The sequence below is a fragment of the Mustela nigripes genome, chromosome 17 (assembly GCF_022355385.1).
Source record: "Mustela nigripes isolate SB6536 chromosome 17, MUSNIG.SB6536, whole genome shotgun sequence".
NCBI classification, from domain to species: domain Eukaryota; kingdom Metazoa; phylum Chordata; class Mammalia; order Carnivora; family Mustelidae; genus Mustela; species Mustela nigripes.
In genome coordinates, this window is record NC_081573.1 from 47,044,143 (window position 1) to 47,068,037 (window position 23,895).

Consider the following 23,895-nt stretch of genomic DNA (forward strand, 5'->3'; position numbering starts at 1 on the left):
CTATGAAGCAAAACATTTTTTCTGGAGACAAATCAAAATTTGGAGTGGTTTCAGACTGGTGGTCCACCCCCCTCCATTCATTGGATTGTGCTGGCAAAGGTTTTCAAAGCTGTGAAACCCCGACTGGTAAGGGAAAGCACTTTTTTCACAGATTTTTCTAGAAACAATTCCTCCATGACTTACTGAATTTTGGGTTAGCTTTTTGTACTTGTTTCTATGGCTGCATAACAGATTCCCACAAAAGCAGCAGCTTAAAACAACACAAGTTTCTTATCTTGCAGTGTCCATGGGTCAGAAGTCCAGAATGGACTCAACTGGGTTCTTGGCTCAGAGTCTCACAGGCTGAAATCAAGATGCCAGCCAGCTGCATCTGGAAAACTCAACGAGGAAAAGAACCACTTCTGAGTTCTCTTGTGTTGACAAAATTCACTTCCTTGCAGCCATATACTTGAAGTCCCCATTTTCTTGCCACTGGACAGCCCTCAGGAGACCACTTTCTGGCAACTAGCAGCCATTCTAAGGTCTTTGACATGTGGCCCATCCTGGAGGGTTCACTTTTGTTACTGTTCACTCTTCAAGGTCAGCAGGAGAATCTCTCTCCTGCTTCAAATGCCTCCTGACTACTTTTAAGGCCTCATCTGATTAGGTTGGACCCACCCAGGATAATCTCCCTTTTTATTAACTAAAGTCAAGTGATTAGGGACTTTAATTACATCTACAAATTCCCTTCTGCTATATAACGTAATTGTTAAGAGTGACAGTCCACCGTATTTACAAGTCTTGTTCACACTCAAGGGGAGGGGTATGTACATACAGGGTATGTACCCAAAGGGGTGGAAATCTTGGGGGCCATACTGGAATTCCCCTCACTTGTGTCCCATAGATTCTGATCTATGGATTGAGGATAAGAGTCTATTTTCAACTTCGTTATCAGATTCACATGCATACTTTTCACTCATTAGAAAAAATACCGTTGGGGCACCTGGGTGGCTCAGTGGTTAAAGCCTCTGCCTTCGGCTCAGGTCATGATCCCAGGGTCCTGGGATCAAGCCTCACATCAGGCGCTCTGCTCAGCAGGGAGCCTGCCTCCTCCTCCTCTCTCTCTCTGCCTGCCTCTCTGCCTACTTGTGATCTGAAGGATTTTTTAAAAAATCTTTAAAAAAAGAAAAAAGAAAAAGTACTGTCGTGTATTGTGCTCATATTTAATACTCTCTGGGCTCCACTGTGGTCTAGCCCTTGTCCTAAGATCCCTGTCCACTATGGAAGCTTACAATAAGGAACTCTGTCTGATGCCTCTCCCTATAAGCCACAATACATCCATACAGTGCTTTTAAAGATTTTGCCACATGAAAACAAAAACCCCAACCCTCTAAGGTATCCAAGCACAATAAACGCACTCTCCTGAGTCCCAAATGGTGGGGTGACAGCCACTGTTGGTACCTGGGATTTTTAGGTAGTAGGTAGTACTGTTTTTAATTGAGAATTTATTTTAATGTTTTAAAAACATACCTAACTATTCACAGCCATGGTTTTACGACCTAAGACTAAAGTAAGAATTTAAGATTTTCGAAAGTAAGTTGGTTTGAGAAAAATATATTTTTATAGTACAAGTGGCTAGAATATGGCGAAACTAACGACGGAATTACTCCAATTGGGGAAACACTGCCACATGCGAAACTGGCGACTAAACAGTAAATGAACGAGTGCGTTCACTGAGTATTTAGCAAGCTAAGCTACGTGCGTCAGGCTCCATGAAACCCTCCCTGCTCCTAAACGTACACAGAAGCCCAACACGCGTCTTGCCAACCACACGCAGGCACTTGAGTGCCCGGGCCACGCGCCCCGCGCGCACCATCTGGAGCCACGCGCGGGCGTGACGGGAGGAGGCGGACCCTTATGGGGGCGTGGACAACCCACCTGCAGCCTGCGTGCGGGGGCGTGGCTGGCGAGGGGACGGACCTCGAAGCGGAAGGCGGAAGCGGCTGCAGAGTCACATGATCCGTGTAACATGGCCGCTGCCCCTTGAGCACTGCCGGTGCCGGGCGGGAGCGGGTCGCGTGAGCCGTTAGGCGGCCTGGAACAGGTGTGCGGGGGCGGGGTCCAAACCCGGGGTTCCGAGACGGCGCGAGGCGGCGGAGCGAGACAGGCAGGCCCAAGGCGGCGTGGTCCATGAGCCGGCGCCGGAGGCAGCGCGGAGCCGCAGACTCCCCCGGCCCCGGCGCCGCCCGGGCAGCCGCGGGCTGAGGAGTCGCGGGGCTCCGGGGAGGGCCCGGAGCTGCCACCATGAACCCCGAGAAAGACTTCGCGCCGCTCACGCCCAACATCGTGCGCGCCCTCAATGACAAGCTCTACGAAAAGCGGAAGGTGGCAGCGCTGGAGATCGAGAAGTAAGCCGCCGGCACACGGGTTTGGGCGTGGGGAGCAGAGCCAGGACCCCGCCCTGGCTGTGCAGGGCTCCTGCTCCTTGCGGGGGGACTCTTCACGCCTTTCCAGCCAGCTTTAGGCCCTTAGCGCAGTGCAGGAGATTAGGAGTCCTAGCTTTGCTTTTGACGGGCTGTATGACTTGGGCCAAGTTCTCTAACCGCCTGGTGCCCCCAGACGATTGCCATGCGGGTAAAGCGACAAAGCATATGTGTAGCGCTATAGCACTGTGCCTGGCACACGGCTCGTCTTGCGTGTGGACTCCATCAAAACCTGCAAATCAGAGAGGGGTCTCTGTGATGGGATGGAGGTGAGAAGCATGAGCATATGCTAATGATGTTGACCTGCCTCATTTCTTACCCAGCTTCTGAGAAGTGAAAGGGACTGTTGGGTGACCAAGTGGAGAAATCAGGTCCGAAATCTCAAAACTCAAAGGACTGTTCATTATATCTTTGCCATATCACCCTTTCCTGCAGGTGGAAAGAGTAATTTTTTTTAAAAGATTTTATTTATTTATTTGACAGACAGAGATCACAAGTAGGCAGAAAGGCAGGCAGAGAGAGAGGAGGAAGCAGGCTCCCTGCTGAGCAGAGAGCCCGATGTGGGGCTCGATCCCAGGACCCTGGGACCACGACCTGAGCCAAAGGCAGAGGCCTTAACCCACTGAGCCACCCAGGCGCCCCTGGAAGGAGTAATTTGACCTTTCTTACTTCTACAGTCTTACTACACGTATGTGTAACCATGATCTGACATCTTCCTTTATTCCCCAATGTACAAAACAAGGTGTTAAACTAGGAATGTTTCCTTAAGATTTTCTGCTATTCGTTTACATTTGTATTTTTTTCCCCCAATCAAATCTTTGTGATAAAGTCAGGGGGGTGGATGATTTCAGAAGAGCAGAGAGAATCAAGCTGTGAAACTTGAAAGAATGCCAGACTGGGAGTCAGAACACATAGATGGTAGTCCTGCCAGTGGGATAGCCACTGGCCCTGCGTGGTTTTTTACACAGAAGTTACTAAAGATAAAATAAAAATTTCCAATCCAGTTACCCATATTTCAAATGTTCGGTAGCCGCGTGTGGCTGTGGCTACCATAATGGGCAGTAGAGGTCTTAGAACCTTTCTGTTGCTGCACAATGTTGGACAGCTCCAATCTAATCCATGGTATGGTATGATACTCATTCTTTGACCTTGGGCAGATTGCTTCACTCGGGGTTTCTTAACCTCAGCACGATTAACATTTTTGGGACAGATGAGTCTTGGTTGTGGTGGGCTGTCCTGTGCACTGGAGGATTTTTAGCAGCATTCCTCATCTCTACCCAGTAGATACCAATAGCTCTCCGTCAGTTCTAACAACCAAAAATGTCTCCACTGTCTCCAGATGTCTCCTGGGAGTGCAGATATCACCCCAGGTGAGAACCACTGTCTTAACTGCTCTGGGTTTTCCTTTCCTCCTCACCTAAGGGGTTTCGATTGTGTTAAGAGGACCCTCTCATTCAGCACTAACATTCGGTATGTCCCAAACCACCTAGCTGCTTCTCTCATGAAGCACCGCTTTCTGGTCTGCTGTGTTTCCGTACTTCTGCTTGTTTATGCCCTGGCTCTTACTAATGCTAGTGAGTCTTAAAGATGAGGCTCACTGTACTAAGTAGGAGACGCAGAGCTGATGTGTCGACATGGCTCCATGTCCATGGGTTTTATTGGCTTTGAAGCTACACTGACACCCGATTTTGGCCGTCACCCAGTCTGTTCTCGGGAATGTCTGATTTTCTTCATAGCTTGAATTATCTGTTGAGTTCTTGACTGAGGTATTCATCGGAGCATTACTGTTGCCGCAAGCATAGCGCATTAAGTGCTCTTACTCTGCGGGCTCTGCCATTAGGGTTTGTCTTTAAGGGGTTTCTTTTTGTATTCGACATTGCCCTTGATTTGTGGAATTCAGAGAAACCTAGGGACTTAACTAGACGATGGACTCCTTCTTAAGCGCAGAGACCCTGTTTTATTTATCTTCAGCACTTGACACAGCATTTGATGGTTGGTGTCTTGATGAGTGAATGACAGCACATTTTTGGTGGGGAAGTAACATTGCATTCTAAGAACTTTGCTACCCAAGAGTGTGGCCCACAGACCGGCAGGGTCAGGATCACGTGGGAGCTTGTTAGAAAGAGATTCTCCAGCCTCGCCCCAGACCTCTGGATCAGAATCTGCATTTTGATGAGATCCGTGGGTTATTTATATATACATTAAAGTCTGAGAAGCACTGGCGTAGAAGGCCCTGATCTGTTTCTAGCCTTCTTTTGCCATATTTGGAATGAGGAGTGCCCATTAGGTATTTTCCCCAATATATGTATCACAGATTGCTTAGGGGTAGATGGTGACTTATCTCTGCTTCACCAAAGAGCTTTCTGGCATCTCTGCTGAGGAGGACACTAATCCTGTTGGATCAGGACTACAGCCTAGTGACCTCATTTAACCATAATTTCTTCCTACAATTGTAGACCCTGTCTCCAAATACAGTCACAGTGTGGGGTTTAGAACTTCAACATGCACATTATTGGGACACAATTCAATCCACAGCCCCAATCGTTTAAAAAAAAAAAAAAATGACCTTGCGTGATTTGGGGAAAGGAGGGTAAGGAAGCCGTCTTTCGTTTGGCCATTGCACACCCCTCATCTCTTTATTTTGCATGGCTCCAGTATACAATCTAGGTGATGGCATTTCACAGACGAAGAGACAGAAGATCTTGGAGGTTAAGTACTCTTCCCAAGGTCTCTCAACTAGAATCTGGATTAAAAACCCAGGTTCATCTATCTCAAAGAGCTTCCCCACTGCAGTGAATGGTTTTCCCTACCAAGAAGAGCACATATATTGAATAAGGGAAGTTTCATACTTGAGCATTTCCATGGTTGTTTTAATTGCCATTTTGGGTTTTCCAGAAACATCTGCTCAGTTGGACAGAGCCAGTGCAGCATATGTTTTTCCAATGAAGGATTAAAATTCGTAGTAAGAGGAGGGCGGTTTTTTTTTCTTGATGACAGGACTCTCAGACACTAAAAGTGTAGAGATGTGAATGCGTAGCTCAATAGAAACTTGAACTCCAAAATCTCAAGAGCAGGCTGGGTTGATGACTGAAGATCTGATCGCTAAATGTGTGAGCCTGCTGTGCGCAGTCCTGGAGAGCTTTTCCCTCCGCAGCCTCCCACCAACATGCCCACACAGTTTGCTAAAGAATAAGGCTCTTGGGCTAGGATTTTAGAATGTCTGTTTCAGGTTTGGTGGGCTCTCAGTTTCAGGGGATATAGCCATGGATCAGACCTGATGAAAAAGTTGGTAAGACCCTGGCCAGGTTGTGCTCTCCCGGAGAGAGTAGTGTGGGGGGAGAAATGCCAAGAGGCACTCGGAGAACTGTAGGGGATGCCCGCTGAGGAGGTGGTGTCCCCCACTCTGGCTCAGAGTGGCCCCCCACCGCAGGCTCAGAGAGACAGCGCCCTTCATGGTAACCAGGGATGGGCTCAGTGCTGAGTCTCTAGTGTTCCTGAACTTTGAGTTCCAAAAGCCAGCAAATGTAGGGGCCCAGGCCATGCCCCTGAGAACACCGAAGCCTGAGGGGGTGGGTCGTGGGATAATGCGTCCTTTGCCTCCCGGAGAGGGGGCAGGGATCCTTGGCACTGGGTGATCAGATAAAGGTTAACTGTTGAGTTTGACCTGGCTCTGGAGCGACAACCCCCCACTCCACCGCTGCTGCAAAGAGACACTGTTTATCACCAGTAGGCTTAAGGCAGGCATGGGTCACTAAATGGAATCAGCGGTAGATTGCTCAGTCCATGGGTTACAGACCCATAGCTAGGGGCTGTGTCCTGCTTATAAACCGGTTTGAGTTGGTCTGAACTGCAAGGTATTTTAATTGATAAATTTCACAGTGAAGCTCAGGTTTTTGGCTTCTCTTAAGAAATAGGAAGTGTGTCTCTGTGGAGCTCACCATCCCACATAGCAGATAAGGGGAGCCTAGGGGCCTCCCTTCTGGCTAGAAATGGCCTCCCCAGTTTGCTTCTTGTAATGGCACGTTCACCACAACCTTTCTTCCCTTGTACCTCCGCTTGGTGCCTATCAGCATGTGAGTCTGTGACCTCTGGTTTCATTTCTGTGTGCCTCAGTCTTCTCATCTTAAACACAAATGCACCTTGAAAACATTAGGCTAAGTGAAAGGAGCCAGTCACGAAGGGCCATGAGTTTCATTTATATGAAAATTTCACTTCTGTGAATTATCTAGAGTAGGCAAATTCAGAGAGAGAAAGTAGCTTGGTGGTTGCCTAGGGCTTAGGGGAGGGGCTTGGGGAATATGGGGAGTGACTGCTAATGGGCACACACACACAACCACTGAACCACACGCTCTAAAAGAGTGAATTTCTGGTTTGTGAATTACGGCAATTTAAAAAAACTAAGAGTAGTGTTTTATTGCAGTGAGGGAAGCACTCATTAAGTGGTCACAGTTATTGTCACCTGAGATTCAAACAGCTGCTGTTTCAAACTCGTTTCTCCTTTATGGTCTTTCCGCTGATTCCAGCCAGTGGAAGCTTGTTGTTTCTTGTCTGTTAACTCTGGGGCCTTTTCAGAAGGTCTTTGGTCCTTGCTCAGAGGCAAACATTACACTTTCCATGTTCACTTAGTGGAGACTGGTGAGCAAGTGGAAACCAAATTACTTAAATACTCAGCCGAGGAGATGGACATGTTTATGGAGATTGTCCCTGGGAAGTTGCTGCCCACATATGTCATCTGAACACAGCCCATGATACAGAGAAGCGCGAGAGATACGTGAACTCGGCAAGATGAGAAAAGGCAGCAGCCCTGAGGCCACACTGAGAGCTTCACAACAGGAGAATAAACACAACTCTGGATTTCTCTTCCTCTCCTTTTTGGGGCCAGGAGCATGGCAGGTTCTCAGTCCACATTTAGGGAGGGAATGTGATCTTGTGTGGTGTGTGCGAGATCACAGTCTGTCTCTCAGATTCTGACATTGCACTAACGCTGCTCTGGGAGCATGTGCAACACAGAGCGCATTCCATGCCTTCTCTTATTCTCTAGAAACAGTGTGAGGTTGTTGAAATGTGTACCCCCACCTTATAGCCAAGGACATCTCCTCTGAAGACACAAGAACGTAAGTGCAGTGACCAGTGACCTGGCTGGGGCATTTGGACATCACCAGATGAAAAGGGCTTTAGGATTCGATGACATGAGAAACATCAAGTGCCTGGCAGCCAGTGGGCACCCGATGAGCAGCAGCTGGGATGTTTGAGGACAGAGGGTGTGCAGCGTAGCAGGAACAACTTTAGACCTTGGAGTCAGGAAAACCTAGGTTAATTTCTGCGCCTGTCATCTATAAGTTGCGTGACCTTGTTTCTTTTTTTTTTTTTTTTAAGATTTTATTTATTTATTTGACAGAAATCACAAATAGGCAGAGAGAGAGAGAGGAGGAAGGAGGCTCTCTGCTGAGCAGAGAGTCTGATCTGGGACTCGATCCCAGGATCCTGGGATCATGACCTGAGCCGAAGGCAGAGGCTTTAACCCACTGAGCCACCCAGGTGCCCCGTGACCTTGTGAGTTTCTTAATATCTCTGAGTCTCAGTTCCTCCCATCTGTGGAATGGGTGTTCTAGTACTTAACCCAAGGGTTTGTTTTAAAGTTTAGATTGGATAACATGGATAAGGCATCCAGCATTTATCACCTCGCAGCTAGGAAGTGCTCAGCAAGTGGTTACTTAGTTCCTGCATTCCCAGTAGCAGTCCAGCTGGAGAGCGATTCAGAGCATCCCCAGGGCGCACGTCATCTGTACTCCCTGTGTGTGGTGGAGGGATGCTTCAGGGGTGTCTGAGCACTGAACAGGAGGGGGCAATGTGTGGAGAATGCTGCGTTTTGCTGGAGGCCTCTGTTCTCCACAAGGAGAGTTCACTCTGTCACTGAGTGTGTTCGCTGTGCAGCTTTGGTTTCAGAAGACGAGCGAGAGGACCTGGTGTACACCTGCAGGGGCTTAGACTTTGACGGGGCTCACGGGTTCTGCTCCTCTGTGAGCCTGGGCAAGGGGACTCGGTTTCCCTGAGGCCATCTCACCTCTGCAGGATGAGGCAGTATTCAGAGCAGAAGGACGTGCTTCCACGGAGGAACAGAAGTCCTCAGTGTAGAGTGTCCCCGGGAAGGCGTCCACCACCTGTCCTCATGCAGGCCACGATTGTCACCGCTGTGTGGCACAGGCCAGGGGGGTCCAGCATGGGGCTGTGGTTGTGTCTCTGAGACGATGGCTCTGGGTTTCTTCTGATGACAATTTCCGAATGTGTCCTCCCCTGTCGGGGTTCCTTCTGTCAAGGACGGGGGCATCGGTGTGGCACCATGCGCTGTTGGGGGCCGCGTCGTGAGCTTGGAGTTGCCACTCTGGATTTGTGTCTTGTTGGGGATGGGTGTTCTGCCGGCTGGCAACACCTCTGACCACGAGAGTGGAGGCTCCAGGCAGCCTCTAAGGACACCTCCTCAGCCCCTCTTCCCCAGTACACAGAACAGTAGAGCCTGTGACCTTTATGTCCAGGAGGGTCCCAGGGATTTGTGATCGTGCGAGTTTCTAGGCCAGATACTCACTTCAAAACTAGTGCGGCTTCAGATCCCCGCCTGTGGCTCGCAGCCGTGGATGAAAGAGGAAACAGTGCAGGCTTTTGAAGAGAGGCTCGGCCTGCAGCCGGCACTGCCTGGAGTTTCAACTTCACTTAACTCTGCCTCCCTTTGTAGTGCGTTTTTCTCTCTGCATGCTCTTGCGAAGTGGAAAGGCGAGTCTTGCCTGAAAAGGCGAGTCTTGTCGCTGGGCCTGTTTTGGAGCACGTGTTTGGACAGAGGCCTCCGGAGCGCACCATGGCTTCTGCATTTTTCCCAGCCCCAGCTCAGGTGACCTGAGCCCTCCATGCTGTGCCTTTGGGAGCCAGTAATGGTGCCCTTTGCTCCTCCTGAATTGAATCCTAACGCTCGGGGCTGAGGACCCTGGCTGGTTAAGCTAGCCGGGTAGGTTTAGAAGAGTAAGGCCACCCCGTGTCGCCTGTATGGCAACGTGGGGCTCTGGCCGTGTTTGCCCCACAGCTCGCAGTGTCCTGCAGTGCTGCCGGCCCCTCGGCCCCGTCCCCAGGCCGCAGTGGCTGTCCCGCACGTCCTGTGTACACAGCACAAGACCCCGAGAGGGAGGCCGCGCTGGCTGTCCCGCACGTCCTGTGTACATAGCACAAGACCCCAAGAGGGGTGGCATGAGAGACACAGGGGCTCCAGTCTGTCCTCAGGGACTTCAGTCAAGGGACTGTGGAGACAGAAATACACACCTGAGAGTGACAGTGGCATTCACCAGTGTGTTGCTGGGAAGAGAATGAGAGGGTCACTGACGACTCCTGAATTCAGAGGAGGAGTGACCCCTTCCTGGGATGTTCCAGAGAAGCAGGGGGAGGGGGGTGGATTTGTAGGCTTTGAAGGCTGGGTGGGATGTGGAGCAGCAGCTTTCCCAGGGAGTGGGGCCCTAGGACCAGAGGGAGCAGGGCCCGGGTTTACAGGGCGAAGGCGGCTCTGTCTAGAGTGGATGGTTACACAGGGCAGTAAGACGAGCAAGGCCAGCCCAGTGCTCTTGTGGTGGCCCTGAGTGCCAGGCAAAGAGTATGGCCGTGACTTGTGAGACAGCTTTTCCCACTGGAGCCCCAGGGCCTGTCCCACCGAGCCAGCCCCAGTGTCCTCCAGGCTGCTGGCATTGGTGAGCTCGTGTTCTGATGTCTTCCCCTTCTGGGGGAACCATTTTCTTGTCTTCAACATATCCCCAAGTGTGCGGAGCTCTGGGGCCTCCAGACTTAAACGAGTCACTACTTTTGCTGTGGCCTGAGGTGCCCTGTGTTGAGCCCTGGAAGGATTCGGGTGGGGAGGCCGATGGTGTTGGTGTCGAGCATGTGAGAAGTGCTCCTGGGCTTCCGAGGCAGGGGGGGTGGGGGAGGGGTTGCTAAATACAAACCAGCCTCCTGCTTGCCCGTCCCCTGCCATCTGGAGACCCTGGTGCTCGTGCCGGCTGTCGCCCCAGCATTAGAGCCCCATTCCTCCCATCCGCACCGTGCGGTCTCTGAGGTCTTCAGACTTCTCGGAGCTCCCCGACACCATCGGGACCCTCACCACCCTCCGCTGCAGATCGCTCTTACCTTCCGTGGCTCCTCCCTGTCACCAGACGTAAATGCCCGTTCCTTTGCCATGCGCAAGCCCGGGAGCAGCTTCACCGGCCCTGTCACCCGTTTCTTCTCCACCTGTGTCCTTCACTCTGCCAAACCGGATGCCTCCCTCCGTCCTCTGAGCCAGCGTTCACGCTCTTCCTCTGTCTGGGCTTCCTGGTCCCCAACAGTTCCCGAACAAACACTACTCATTCTTCAGAGCCTCTCTCATGACCCTTGCGAAGCCATGCCCGGTCCCTCCCCACCAGATGGCAGGCCTGCTCCCTCTTGCCGGCCCTTCTCGCCTCACAGGCTTCTCACCGGATCGTTCTGTCTCTGCTTTGCATGCAAGTCCTGGGTGCCACCTGGTTTCCTCCCCAGCCTTACCCCAGCAGAGAGCCCCTCATGCCAGGGAACGTATCCGTATGCTGCTCCAAGAGAGGGAAGAGTGCCCTTGCCAGGTGCTCAGGGACCTTTGCAGCCTGAAGCAGGCAGACAGGCCAGGCCACGGTTCCGGGGTGGCACACGCCACTGGCATGGCTGGCTCTCTGGCGGGTGCCCTGCTGAAGCCTTATGGGTGTGCTCAGTCCCGCTCTGGGTGCTGCTCGAAGTCGTCCTGAGCGCAAGCACGACCTGGCTTCCTCAGGAGGGCTCTTGGCACCCAGAGTCCCCAGGCAGCCTCTCTGGCAGGAGCGGGAGGCACAGCTGCTTTCAGTGGCTTTGGTGATCCCCTTACCCTGGCCTCCTCAAGAACAGGGAGGCACGGGTTCTAGATGTTTGTGAAGTCTGAGACACTGAGTATTTTTCATCAAAGATATTTAAAACTCAGCTAGAAACAAGTCCTTCTCAGTTCTCAGACTGTAGTTGCATACTCTTTAGGCAGTGTGACCTCTCAAATCCAGTCTTCTGGGATTCAAAAAAAAAAAAAAAAAAAAAATTCTGCTGTTTGCATTGGCCGGGAATCGAACCCGGGCCTCCCGCGTGGCAGGCGAGAATTCTACCACTGAACCACCAATGCTCCAGCTGTGAGCAGCTGTGTGAGCACCTCCCTTTAACCCCCATCCTGAGCCTCCTTATAGCTCTGCTGATTCATAGACTATAAGGCCAGGCTCTGATGCTGCCACATCAGCACAGCTGCGGGAACACAGAGCTTCGGCTCCAGAGCTGAAGAAAGGAGGCAGACGGTGTGTGTGTAAGAAAGAGAGGGAGAGAGAAGTTGCTTTGCCTTCAGACATCAGGACAGAAACCAGAGCTGGGGTCCCTCCTCAGTAGCCAAAAGCACATGGAGATTTCAAATGACTTTGTGCCCCTCACATGTGTGGCTCCCCGTTCCATGCCCACCGTGTGCTGAGCTGCTTAACGGTTCTCGGGTTTCACCCCAGCTTCCCGCCAGAGCCCGGCCAGGCGGAGTCCCTCACGGGTGGAGGGCGTGAAGGCCGTGGTCCCCACAGCCAGTGGTGCCTTCTTGGAGAGCCCAGCTGCTGTTCCTTGGCTCACTGAGCAGGGAGGTAAGGTCAAATTCACAGTGCCCTGGGCTGCGGTAGGCCAGCTGGGTTGAGGAGATTGGTTCCTCCAGCAGGATCTCTGTGTGAGGGGAAGCCTGCCAGGAAAAGGCAAAAAGATCAGCTCTGCATTGGCCGGGAATCGAACCCGGGCCTCCCGCGTGGCAGGCGAGAATTCTACCACTGAACCACCAATGCTCCAGCTGTTCTGTGACGGGTCTGCCCGGCTTTTCTCAAGGGGCTGTGTCTGTGGGTACTCGGGAGCTCCAGCAGATCACTGCCTCACCTGGCTAGTTTGTCCAGTTTGGGAAGCCAGACTGGTTTACAGAGAACCATCCTTGCTGGGCCTTATTAGGCTGCTTTGGGAAGAGGGGGAAGGAGGGGTTTGGCGTATGGGGCATTGAGCTTGCACCTCGACGCCCTTAGCCCATCCAGAGCCCTCAGCCCCCTGGGGTGGGCTTGGTGGAATTTCACCCCATAAAGATTTAAAAAAAAAAAAAAGAGGCACCTCGCAGGCCATTCATACACCACCTTCCTGAAGTGCCCATCCCTGCTCCCACATCCACGAGCTCGGGAGCCGGGCCTGTTCTGTGCACAGCTGTGCTCAGCTTGGCCCAATATAACTTGCTGTATTAAATCTTCATCAAATCGTGTCAACCCCTCATTGAACAGCCGTTTTGTGGGAGTGGTCATTGCCTCCTGAGGCGGCTCGTTTACGTTTGGACAGCTCTTTTTCCTGGCAGCTTCCTGACACTGAGCTGGAGCCACATGGACGAATTGATACCTTTTGGACTTAACTGTCCATAAAATTCTCTGAGAACCCCATTCATGCAGCAGGCGAGCAGTGGGCCCGCCACGATGGACACAGAGCAGGTAGCCAGTGAGTCCAGGCAGCTGCTTTGAGAAGTCCGTATTCTGTAGACGGCCCCTTGGCTGCCCCCCTGGTAGCAGTCTCCCTCACGCCTGGACGATGGGATGGGCTCCGTCCATCTCACAGCTCCTTAAGACACTTTCCCTGTACTCTCAAAAACCGTAAGAAGCTTCGTCGTTACCCATGCTGCGAGACTGATTCTCCCTAATCTGAGACGGCCAGGATGGCCGCAGCCAGCCCATCCTGGTAGGTCTCCCGCTGCTGCTCTGTTCTCTGGGGCCCCAGACAAGCTTGGCTCTTATGTTTCCTCCTGCCCGGAACGCCCCTGTTTCCTTCTCTCTCCCTGCCTCCTTCAAGGTCCAGCTGAAATCGCACTTCTGGGAAGATGTCCCTGACACCCAGGCCTTAACTCCGCATCAGTTATCTGGGGGGCTGGTGATCAGTTCTCGGAGACAGTCTGTGATGGAACCGGGCTCCCCCGTGCTTTCCTCCACTCCGGGCAGGGCCTGCCGTGGGATCGCCCCCCAGCGTGACCACAGGAGCTCCCTTCCACGCCAGGGGCCTCCTTAGACCACCCTTCTCCCTCAGCGTTACTTCCCAGGTGGACACCTTGGAGGCCAACCTGCTTTTCCTGGCCTCCATGTTCCATGGGTTCCTGATGCTCTTGTCTTCGAAGTAAAGCAGCCCCTCCTGCTCTTTCCCACTGCCTCAGGCGTGTTTCAGGCCGCCTTCCTGACCCTGAGGTTTTTCGGTCTCCCGTCAAAGCCACCCCCACAGCCTAGCCTCTCTAGGCCGCCACCGGGAATAACCTAATTAAAACATAGATCTGAGCATGTCATCTTGTTGCTGGAAAACTGCCACTGGGTTGTCTTCCTTGAACTGTCTGGCCACTCCTTCCACAGGCCAAACTCCTGTTCTTCTCTAAATATACCATGTTTTTCAGGGCTCTTTGCCTTTGGCCAGTCTCTCTCCTGTACCTTGCCCTTTACTTGAAAAGCGCCTGCGGGCATTTTCCAGATCTGGCTTGTGACAGAACAGGGCCTCTCTCTGCTCTCCGCCTCTCCGGGCAGGGCCTGCCGTGGGACCATCCTCCAGGGTGACCACAGGGCACCTCCTGTTCAGCCCAAGAAGACGAGCGCACGGCATTTTTCTGGCTCCCGTTGTATCAGTCACACCACATTGCGCCATTTACTTGTTTGTGTGTGGATCTTGCCCCCGGACTGGAACCTGATGCAGCACCATCCATGGACGCGATGGCACAGACGCAAAGAAGCCCTCTCGGGTGCGGGATTGGGGGGCGGAGCCAGTGTCGAATAAGGGTGGTGCACCAGCTGCTCATGCTGCCGTTTTTTGGTCCCCAGCAAGACATTCCCTTGCATTCTCTCAGACTCCCAGAGGTGAGGTGGGTCTGCGGTTCCCCTTTCTGCTGTATACAGACAGAAACTGTGACCCAGAACAGGGAAACGACCTGTCACTCCGCCAGTACCTTCCAGTCAGCAGCGGAACCGGGAAAGGCCCACCCTGAGGTGCAGGACTTCCGATTCCTCTTTCTAAACGGGTCATCTCCCTGCCCCATCCCTGGCCCTGGAGCCAGCAGCCGGGGAGGGGAGGCCTGACCCCACTGCCCTGCGGCTCCTCTCTCCTCTCTCTCCAGGCTGGTCCGGGAGTTCGTGGCCCAGAACAACACCGTGCAGATCAAGCATGTGATCCAGACCCTATCTCAGGAGTTTGCCCTGTCTCAGCACCCCCACAGCCGGAAGGGGGGCCTCATCGGCCTGGCCGCCTGCTCCATCGCACTGGGCAAGGTGGGCCTTTCTCCTGAAGGGGCAGACGCAGCAGCTGTGGCCTTCGCTTTCACCGCCCGGCCCCAGCGGTCTGCCGCAGACTTCTGCTTTACCGCCATCCTCGCCACCCCGAGACCCGTGGGGCCTCTGGCCCGGGAGGCTGACTTGCCCAAAGCCAGGCCTCAACCGAAGGCCTGAGCCGCTCCAGGGGAGCGGGGATGTCTGCTGGGGCTGGGTGGGGGGCTGTGGGCCCATGGCCTGGCCCACCATGAGCTGTGTCTCCTCCTGACCCCCTCCCTGCAGGACTCGGGGCTGTACCTGAAGGAGCTCATCGAGCCCGTGCTCACCTGCTTCAACGATGCCGACAGCCGGCTGCGCTACTACGCGTGCGAGGCGCTGTACAACATCGTCAAGGTGGCCCGTGGCGCCGTGCTGCCCCACTTCAACGTGCTCTTCGACGGGCTCAGCAAGGTGACTGCCCCCCACTGCCCAGGGCCGGCCTGAGCCTGAGCCTGCCTGGCCCCCACGGGACCCCTGGGGCCCTTCCCCGCAGAGGCAGGCGAGCGGATGAACGCAGGCCTGCGGGCGCCTGCCGTCTGTGCAGTCTCGTCATTGTCTCATGGCCTTGCAGGGACGTTTGATTTTTTTTTTTTTTTTCCCACTTCTCTAGTATCTGATTTTTATCACAGTTGATGAAAGTGTCAGTCCCCCAGAGTGCAGCAGAAACACAGGTAGTTTGAGGAGTCCCAGTCTCCCTTACAGAAGGCGAAGACGGTGAATCCCTAGTACAGACTGTATTTCCCCCGCGAGGGCAGCACCGCCTGTAAGCGCTGGGAAAAGCTCTGCTTACAAAGGCCGAGGAGCCCCTGACACAGCGTCCTCCGGGCGCACCTCTGGGCAGAGTGGCCTCGAAGCTTTGCAGCCTGGCCGACCGCCCCAGTTGTCCCCGGGCCACCGCCTCGGTCCCCGCCTCCCAGAGCAGAGCAAGGACCCAGTGTGTTAGGATGGGAAACCCTTGAGGAAGGCTGGTGGGAACCCAGTACCTGGCCTGGTGGCAGCCGGTGCCAGAGGTCCCCGCGTGGAACCAGAAGTCTGCATATGTCCGTTCCTCAGCCACGTGCCATGTTGCCTGTCCCTGCCTCCCCACCTACCTCCCTGCCATCCTTGGGTTGAGTCCCTGAAGGAAGTTCCTGCCAGGGACTTAGTAGCTTCCTGGTCCCGTATATTGACTGTAATCATCTCTCTGTTTCTGGATCTCTCGTAGTTGGCTGCAGACCCAGACCCCAATGTGAAGAGTGGATCTGAGCTCCTAGACCGCCTTTTAAAGGTAGTACTTGGTTCCTACTTATATTTTGGAATCTGTCTCTTCCATCTGTCTATACAGCTTATAAATTCTGTCTTTGGGGTCACTCTTCCTATTTTTCAAAAATTTTTTCATTTATGTACAGTAGAAGGGACTCTGGTGTACGCTTCTTGTTTATTTCATTGATTTGTGTATTTTTTTTTTTTTTTTTTTTTGAGAGGGAACACAACCAGGGGGAAGGGTAGAAGGAGAGGGAGAAGTGGATTCAGTCCCAGGACGCCAGGATCATGACCTGAGCCAAAGGCAGCCATTTAATGAGCTGAGCCGTCCAGACGCCTTCAGTGTACAGTTCTGTGACAGGTGTACAGACTTGTGTCACCCAGCACAATCAGAATACAGAAACATTTTATCACCCTAAATATCCTTCCTGCTAGCCACACCCAGGACAAGGAAGAATGGCCATCCCCTGCCATTCCCACCCTGCTCCCAGTGACAGAGGGCTGCTGATGGTCAGCGTACCAGGGCGTGTGATCAGATGTAGGGTTTTACTGTATGATTATCCTCTTGACTCTGATTCCTGCTTTTATCCCAGTGTTTTTGCTCTTCCCTTGGCCTGTTGCGAGGGCAGTTGCTCTGGGACCTCTCCTCTGTAGCCGGAGCTCTGTCATTTTTGTCTGCGGCCCCCTGACCCCTGGAGCTAGACCCTGGGCCCATAATTCAGTCAAGTCAGGCTGCCCTTGGCCTCTGGCTCTCAGCAGCTCATGTGTCTTTGATCCACAGGACATTGTGACGGAAAGCAACAAGTTCGACCTGGTGGGCTTCATCCCTTTGTTGAGGGAGAGGATTTACTCCAACAACCAGTACGCCCGACAGTTCATCATCTCCTGGGTAAGGGCCAGCCCCATGACAGTTTCTCCAGCCATAAGGAGCCTCTGGTGCAGTAGAATCTGCCCTCTGGCACAGCCTGGGCAGTTCCTGTGGCTGAGAGTAGCCTCATTGTTAAATCTCTAAGGTCCAGTTACATAAGGTCATCCAGACACGCTTATTTCGGTCTGCCCCAAAGCCCGTCGTGTTTGCCCCTGATGATGCAGTTCTTTTCTTGTCCCGGGAAACACCCCCATGTCTCTTTAAAGCTGGGGGTGCCACTGTCAGCAGCCATACCTGAGCCTTGTCTGTCCTTTCTCTTCTCCCTTGGAGCCAAGTCACCGTTCTCCCGCATGTTTAACAAAAGCCCTGTCTGGGGCAGTGGAGGGGGTTGCTGTAGGGCCATGAAACACATCAGCAGCAGGGCCGCCTTCTCCCTGCCCAGTCCCAGAGCACTGGTGAGGAGGAGACGAGGGATCCTAGGCTGGTATAACTTTCCCTCCCTATTTCTTTCCCTGGGTCAGATCCTGGTTCTGGAGTCTGTGCCAGACATCAACCTGCTGGATTATTTGCCGGAGATCCTGGATGGGCTCTTCCAGATCCTGGGAGACAACGGCAAAGAGATTCGGAAAATGTGAGTGGAGGGAGGGGGCGGGCAGCTGCTCGGTTCGCACACACCCCGCCCCCCACACCCAGCAGAGGGGTGGCTGCGGGGGAAGAAGTTCAGTCTCTCAGTCCTGGCTCATGTGCTTCCTGCCTCGCGGGAAGCAGAGAGCTCGTCTACCCCCAGCCTCTAGAATATAGCCATCCGGCAGCTGCGAAGTGTGGTCCCCTCTCAGAAGGTCCCCCCAGGGCAGAAGCGGGCTCCGGGAGAGGGTCCTCCAGCCCTGGCTGGTGCATGCTATTTTCCTTCTCCTCCTCTCATCGGTAGGTGTGAGGTGGTCCTTGGAGAATTCCTGAAAGAAATTAAGAAGAATCCCTCCAGTGTTAAGTTTGCAGAGATGGCCAACATCTTGGTGATCCACTGCCAGACCACAGGTGGGTATGAAGGCCCCGTGGCCACCGCCACCTCCTTGGAAGCAGCAAGAGCCCCGGTGGGAGTATGAACCTGCCCCCAACTGGACTGGGGCAGTGCGGTGGTGGGTCCCTGAGGGAGGGAGATCAGGTCCTCCCCGCACTGTGGAGGCCCTTGCACTTCTTCTGACCTTGGAGTAAGAACTAGAGACCGTCTTGGCATTTCACCGGGAATTGAAATGCTTGCAGGTTGGGACTTTATCCATGAGCTTCTGCTGAGTATCAAACCCCCGCAGAACTGACTGCCTCACGGCGGGGCTACTTAGTGTTGGTCGGGAATCTCTAGGTCGGCCGGGTAGCTCCGTTCACCTGGGCCAGGCTTAGCCGCACTTGGTTATACAGCCACAGTCCACTGAGGGGTCCCCTGAGGCCAGATGGTCTGGGATGGCCTCACTCATGTCTCCCAGTTAGCCGGCTGGCACCTGGGAAGCAGGGAGCGTTGGTCCATGTGTCTCATTGTCCAGCATGCCGGCCCAGATGCATTCACATGGCATCCGTGAGGTCCTAAGACCTGTAGTAGAGGGGAGCAAGGCCTCCAGAGGCCTGGACTTGAACCCGCCACACCTTCACTTCTGACACCACTGCTGGCCGCAGGAGGAAGGCCAGCCCAGACTCAAGCAATGGGGAAGTGAAGTCACCCCTTGATGAGAGCAGCTGTGGAGCCCCTTTCTGGGTGCAGAGGGTGGCGAATCCTGGCCGCTCTTACGTCTGCGGCAACATTGTCGTGCCCTCCCACCTGGCACCTGCGTGGATCTTTGGAAGGCAGGAGAGTATCCATGAGGCTAGAAGCAGTGCAGGCCCTCGGGTTTCCCCCAGTCCCTTCCTCAGGCTCTGCTCAGTGGGAGGGAGCACTCCGGCTGCTCGAGCCGACCCTCCTGGAACCCACCGATTCCTCTTCCAGATGACTTGATCCAGCTGACGGCCATGTGCTGGATGCGGGAGTTCATCCAGCTGGCTGGCCGGGTGATGCTGCCCTACTCTTCCGGGATCCTGACGGCTGTCTTGCCCTGCCTGGCCTACGATGACCGCAAGAAAAGTATCCTTTGCTCCAAAGGAGGCTGTGACATTGCAGGACCCGGGTGTGGGAGCATGGGGCTTCCCTTATGATCCATCATACCTCCAGATAGCCCCTGGCACCTAGGAAGCCAGCAGCAGAGCAGGACACGGATAGGGGGTGCTGGGGCAGCACCAGGGACATGGCGCTACCACTGCTGCCCCCAGGCCTCTCCTGCTTGCTTACAGATCTGGAGCAGCTCTTCCAGGTCCCACAGTTGCAGGCCCACGAGCTCACACTTCCCTGGGGAGTCCTGTTGGAAGGAAGCCCACCGGGAAAGGTCCTACGAAAGGACAAGAGCATTTCACGGGGACTCAGGGCAGACTGTCCGCTAATCCACCCCTGGGAGGGACCGAGTTCTTGACCAATGCCAGTGACATCAGGTTTAGGGAATACCCCTAGGGTGCGGCTACTCCTTACATCAGTGGACTCAGGCATCAAAGAGGTGGCCAACGTGTGCAACCAAAGCCTGATGAAGCTGGTCACCCCTGAGGATGACGAGCCTGACGAGCCGAAGCCAGTGCTGCAGAGGCAGGCAGAACCCAACCCCGATGATTCCCTGGCCACGCAGGAAGGGACACCCAGTGGTGAGTGGGCTCTGCCTCCTGCCCCTGCCCTCCCAGGGTGACTTGATGTGGGGCCTCCGTGAACCAGCCCTGGGGACTTCCCAGGTGTTAGTTCATGTAATTCTGGTAACTACCCAGGGAGGTAGCAGTGGCTGTTCTCTCCCTTCTACAGACGGGCACAGGGAACACGACCAGGATCTGGGTTAAGCCTTTCTAAAACCTTTTTCTGTGTCCGGGTGCAGGAAATGGTTGTTTCCGATGTGGGAAGCTCTGGGGCCTGGCAGAGTGGTCCGGGTTGCAGGGCTTGTGTGGATCTTGGCCATAAACATCCAGCGGCCCAGAAGCTGGCTGCCTTGACTGTGCTGGCCACTCCGGGGAGGAGGCTAAGAACGCTGTGGACGCAGCCTCTTCCGTCCTGGGGATTGCGCTGCCCAAGTCGGGGTCTTCGCAAAATGAAATGGCTCGGCCGTCCTTTCGACTCTTCTGACATTGTTGTCTTCTTTCTCCAAAACAGGAGGAAGACCACTCTTAGGTCAATTAGAGTCTAGAGTTTGATTCTCTAAATCTTATCTCAAACTCAAACTCTGATTCTCTAAATCTTATCTCAAAACTCTGACTTTTTTTTACTAAGAGGCTTCTGTCTTCTGTGAGAGGACCCTGATGAGCTGATGTTCTCCTTTGCGGAGTCAGCCAGAGAGTAAACTGATGTGGGGCTGACTCACATTTTTAAGGCTAACAGACTCAGGTCTGGAACCTTACTTCCAGGAGCCAAAAGAATTTCTAAGAATTTCTCCCTTTGCCATACTCCAACTTCTCTTGAACATCTGAGCAGTACGTCAGGCACCTGAGCCCCATGGGCCTCCTGGCCTGGCCTTGGCTGGCCGGAGCAGCAGCATTCCATATGCCGGACCAGCTCTAGGGTCAGGTTACAGCTGTGCATCGCTTTGGTGAGCCAGAGCAGCAAAACAGCTGGAGACACAGCAGCCCACAAGTGGAGCATTGGTGGTTCAGTGGTAGAATTCTCGCCTGCCACGCGGGAGGCCCGGGTTCGATTCCCGGCCAATGCAGTAGCTGTAACCTTTTGGATAGCTCCTTGAAAAAGAAAATTTGGGAAGATAAAGCTCCTCTCAAGGCAGGAACTTTCTTACCAGGAGAAACTAGAATCTCAGGAATAGACCTGCTTACTGTACTTTGAGTATTTTATCATCTTTTCATTTTTAGATTCTCATTTTAGAAAATTTGGAAAGTAGAGAAAAATATAAAGAAGCAAGACTGCCCCCTACAAGAGGGAATTAATGTAATCTTGGCATTTTTTCCCATTACATATATATAACCTAATAAGATGTATGTTTTCCATGTATATATGTATACACATATACATATATATGTGAGATTATACAGTTTACATAATCCCACATCCTGCTTTTTTTGTTTGTGGGATGGCTTCTTCTGGTTTTTGTTTTGTTTTGCTTTGTTTTGTTTTTTGCTTGAGAAATTGCAACACGGAGAAGTTGTATTTTATACTGACTTTAACAGTTAATGCCTCTTAACCCATTGAGTCAGAAAGTAGGATAATGGTTGCCAAGGCGGAGGGAAAGAGGGAATTGGATCCCCGGATATCCTGGATGTCTTCGGGGGGGTGATGGAAATGTTCTAGAATTAAATAGTGGTGAGCTTACAGAACTTGGTGGTTTTACAAACAACCATCAAGTTGTATGCTTTAAAATGGTGAGTTTTATGTTACATGAAATATGTCTTATTTTTTAAAGAAAGTTGCCTCGTCCCCCAAAGTGGAACCTAGCAGCCCCAACCCCACCTTTTCTGCTTATGTGGCAGCACGTCAGGCCCTGTGGGAGGGAACCACTGTCTTCTGCAGGTCGTGGCAGCTGCTAAAAACCCCAGCCAGAGCACTGGGGTTCCACAGGAGTCCCGTCGCCTGCCAGAAACCAGGGTGCCGCTGCCAGCCAATGTAGCTTCTTTCACTTTTTTCGATCATTTTCCTAAGCACTCTTGCAGCAGCTCCCTGCTTAGGAGGCTCTCACGCCAGACCGGGATACAGTCAGGCAGCTTGGCTCTGGCTTTTACTGCCTCATAAACAGCATTTCAGCAGATGCAAAGCTCAGTTTCTAGTAGTTCCTAGAGATGATGACAGCTAATCTGGGGCTCCACATCCACGCAGACCTGCTCAGTTTGTAACCACAACTGTGCCAAAGGGCTGGGAGAAGGCCCCAGCCAGCCAGGAGACGGCGATGATTCAGCTGGTTGAGTCAACAGGTTCATCCCAGCCTCTGGCCCTTTTTCTTCTTACTGTTTTGCTCCACTGCTCCAGCGCTGGTTACCTGGCCAGCGGCAGGAATTCCTGCCTCCTCTCCCTCATCCTTGGGGAGCACTGGGTTGCTGGGAGAGATAAGATCCATGACGAGGCTTATCAGCCAGACCTCTGTGCGTGGGCATACACGTGCATGCGTGCACTTCGCCCTCACCGCTGGCCATGGCGCCTCCGCTGTGCCACACTGTCCCCAGCCCCTCTCCACTTGCTCTGGCTTCCCCTTGGCCCTGCCACTTCAGGAGTCCATAATGCAGTGTCCTTGCTCCAAGTGCCTGTAGCCCTTGATCTAATCTGTGTTCCCTCTTCCCCTCCATGATGCTGCCTGAGTGTCTCAAGAGTCCTGGTCTCGATTCTGGAGTCAGAGCGGCCTGCTGCTGAGTCCTGGCTTCACTAACCTCCTTTCTGTTGCCCTTGGACAAGTCACTGAGCCTTTTTAAGTCTCCGGTTCCTTATTTGGGTAACAATAATAATACCAAACCTATAGTGTGATGGTCAGTTTTAAGCGAGATATTTGCTTATAAAGCTTTTAGCACGTGGCAAAGGCCAGACACTCTCAGGAACAGGCGCTTTCATGTCAAATTGTTATAACGCATGCGTAGCACATACCTACCTACTCAGCAAGGCTCTCAGTGCAGGGCTTTTAGGTCCTAGTTATTTATGACCAGCCTTCCCCAGGTGGTAATATGGCCCTGGTAGGTCCTAAATGAGGGACCGTAGAGGGTCAGGGATAGAAGTTCGTGTCACAGGTGAGGGGGCAGAGCTGTAAATAGCGTCTCAGGAGAGGGCTGCCAGCCCCCGTTGGTGGGCGTGTAATGGACTCCATCCATTAGCGAGACTTTGACGGGCCTGGACCTCTCAGCAGCATCTGTGGGCCCTGCAGATGCAGGTGGACTGGACCCGGGTCCTGCCCGCAAGGAGCTCAGGGCCAGACCCACAGCTGCTCAACCACTTAATCACGTGTGGCCCTCCATGTGGTCGCACAGGACAGGGGGCTCCACTCCAGGTCCGTGTCAGGCATCTGAACTGATCTGTTCCTTCTCCTTAGCTTCCACTCAGCCCCCACTGCGCCCAGTATTTGACTCTGACTGTAAAGGAAAGACACGTGCCCTGTGGAGATTCGCGGGGAGGAAGCGTTCCGTGAGAGAGAGGTGCGGAGTAAGTCAGGGAAGTACGGTGTGTGGTCGATCTGTTCGGCGGCCTGTGTCGGAAGCCATAACATTTAAGAACTTGTGCTTAGGAAATCAAGCTCCCGGTGAAGCAGGTGTGAGCTCACATACTGTCCTGACGAGCCCGTGCGGTAGGCACTGGTTACCCTGTCATACAGGTGAGGGACTGGCAGCAAAGTCAGGTGAGCCGCCCGGGGTCACACAGCTGCTGCCTACAGGAGTCCGGGCTCAGACTTGGGCCCAAGGGCTCTGAGACCGGGCCGCTGGCACTGCTCACACCCTGGCTCCCTGAGGAGGGAATAATCCAAAACTGGAAGCCACAGATGTACAGCTTGACTGGGAATGGGAACACTGCAGAGCAAGACAGTCTACCATTTTTACTCATCAGCTTGGCAAAAATGTGAAAAATTACTAAGACCCCTGTGTGAGGCTTGCTGGGGATCAACTGCTCCTGCGTTCCTGAAGTGCATTTGTCACCAGTAGAACCTTCCTAAAGAACAACTTAGCAATGTAGGTTAAAACCTAAAATGCCTGACCCTTCCCCCAGCAGCACCCCCCAACGTGGGATCCCAGAGACGTGCGCCCACATAGGAGGACGCGTCAGGGAGGGGAAGAGTGAAAGTTAGGAAACAATCGGAATTAATTTAATGCCTGTTTCTGACACTGGGTCATTTCATCTACATGTGCATGTTTCTAGAAGTCAAGAGGGAAGAGGCTGCCGGGGGCATGGAGTCCTGGCTGCCGGTCCAGGCTGGCT

General features: G+C 53.3%; 1 protein-coding gene and 3 non-coding genes across 4 annotated transcripts in view; 2 read left to right on the forward strand and 2 right to left on the reverse strand.

The window, feature by feature from the left end:
• The first annotated feature begins 1,984 nt into the window (after window positions 1–1,984).
• VAC14 (VAC14 component of PIKFYVE complex) overlaps window positions 1,985–23,895 on the forward strand; it is a 98,285-nt gene continuing 76,374 nt past the window's right edge. Inside the window, exons 1-9 of the mRNA XM_059383535.1 lie at window positions 1,985–2,387; window positions 14,653–14,803; window positions 15,086–15,253; window positions 16,047–16,109; window positions 16,866–16,973; window positions 17,474–17,583; window positions 17,881–17,987; window positions 18,925–19,059; window positions 19,512–19,664. Coding sequence (XP_059239518.1) covers window positions 2,284–2,387; window positions 14,653–14,803; window positions 15,086–15,253; window positions 16,047–16,109; window positions 16,866–16,973; window positions 17,474–17,583; window positions 17,881–17,987; window positions 18,925–19,059; window positions 19,512–19,664 — 1,099 coding nt within the window. The 5' untranslated portion in view covers window positions 1,985–2,283. The remainder of the gene's footprint in view (window positions 2,388–14,652; window positions 14,804–15,085; window positions 15,254–16,046; window positions 16,110–16,865; window positions 16,974–17,473; window positions 17,584–17,880; window positions 17,988–18,924; window positions 19,060–19,511; window positions 19,665–23,895) is intronic.
• Window positions 11,573–11,643, reverse strand: TRNAG-GCC (transfer RNA glycine (anticodon GCC)). The gene has a single exon. It is a non-coding gene; the product is annotated as a tRNA-Gly (tRNA).
• TRNAG-GCC (transfer RNA glycine (anticodon GCC)) lies at window positions 12,255–12,325 on the reverse strand. Its single transcript has one exon. It is a non-coding gene; the product is annotated as a tRNA-Gly (tRNA).
• Window positions 20,640–20,710, forward strand: TRNAG-GCC (transfer RNA glycine (anticodon GCC)). The gene has a single exon. It is a non-coding gene; the product is annotated as a tRNA-Gly (tRNA).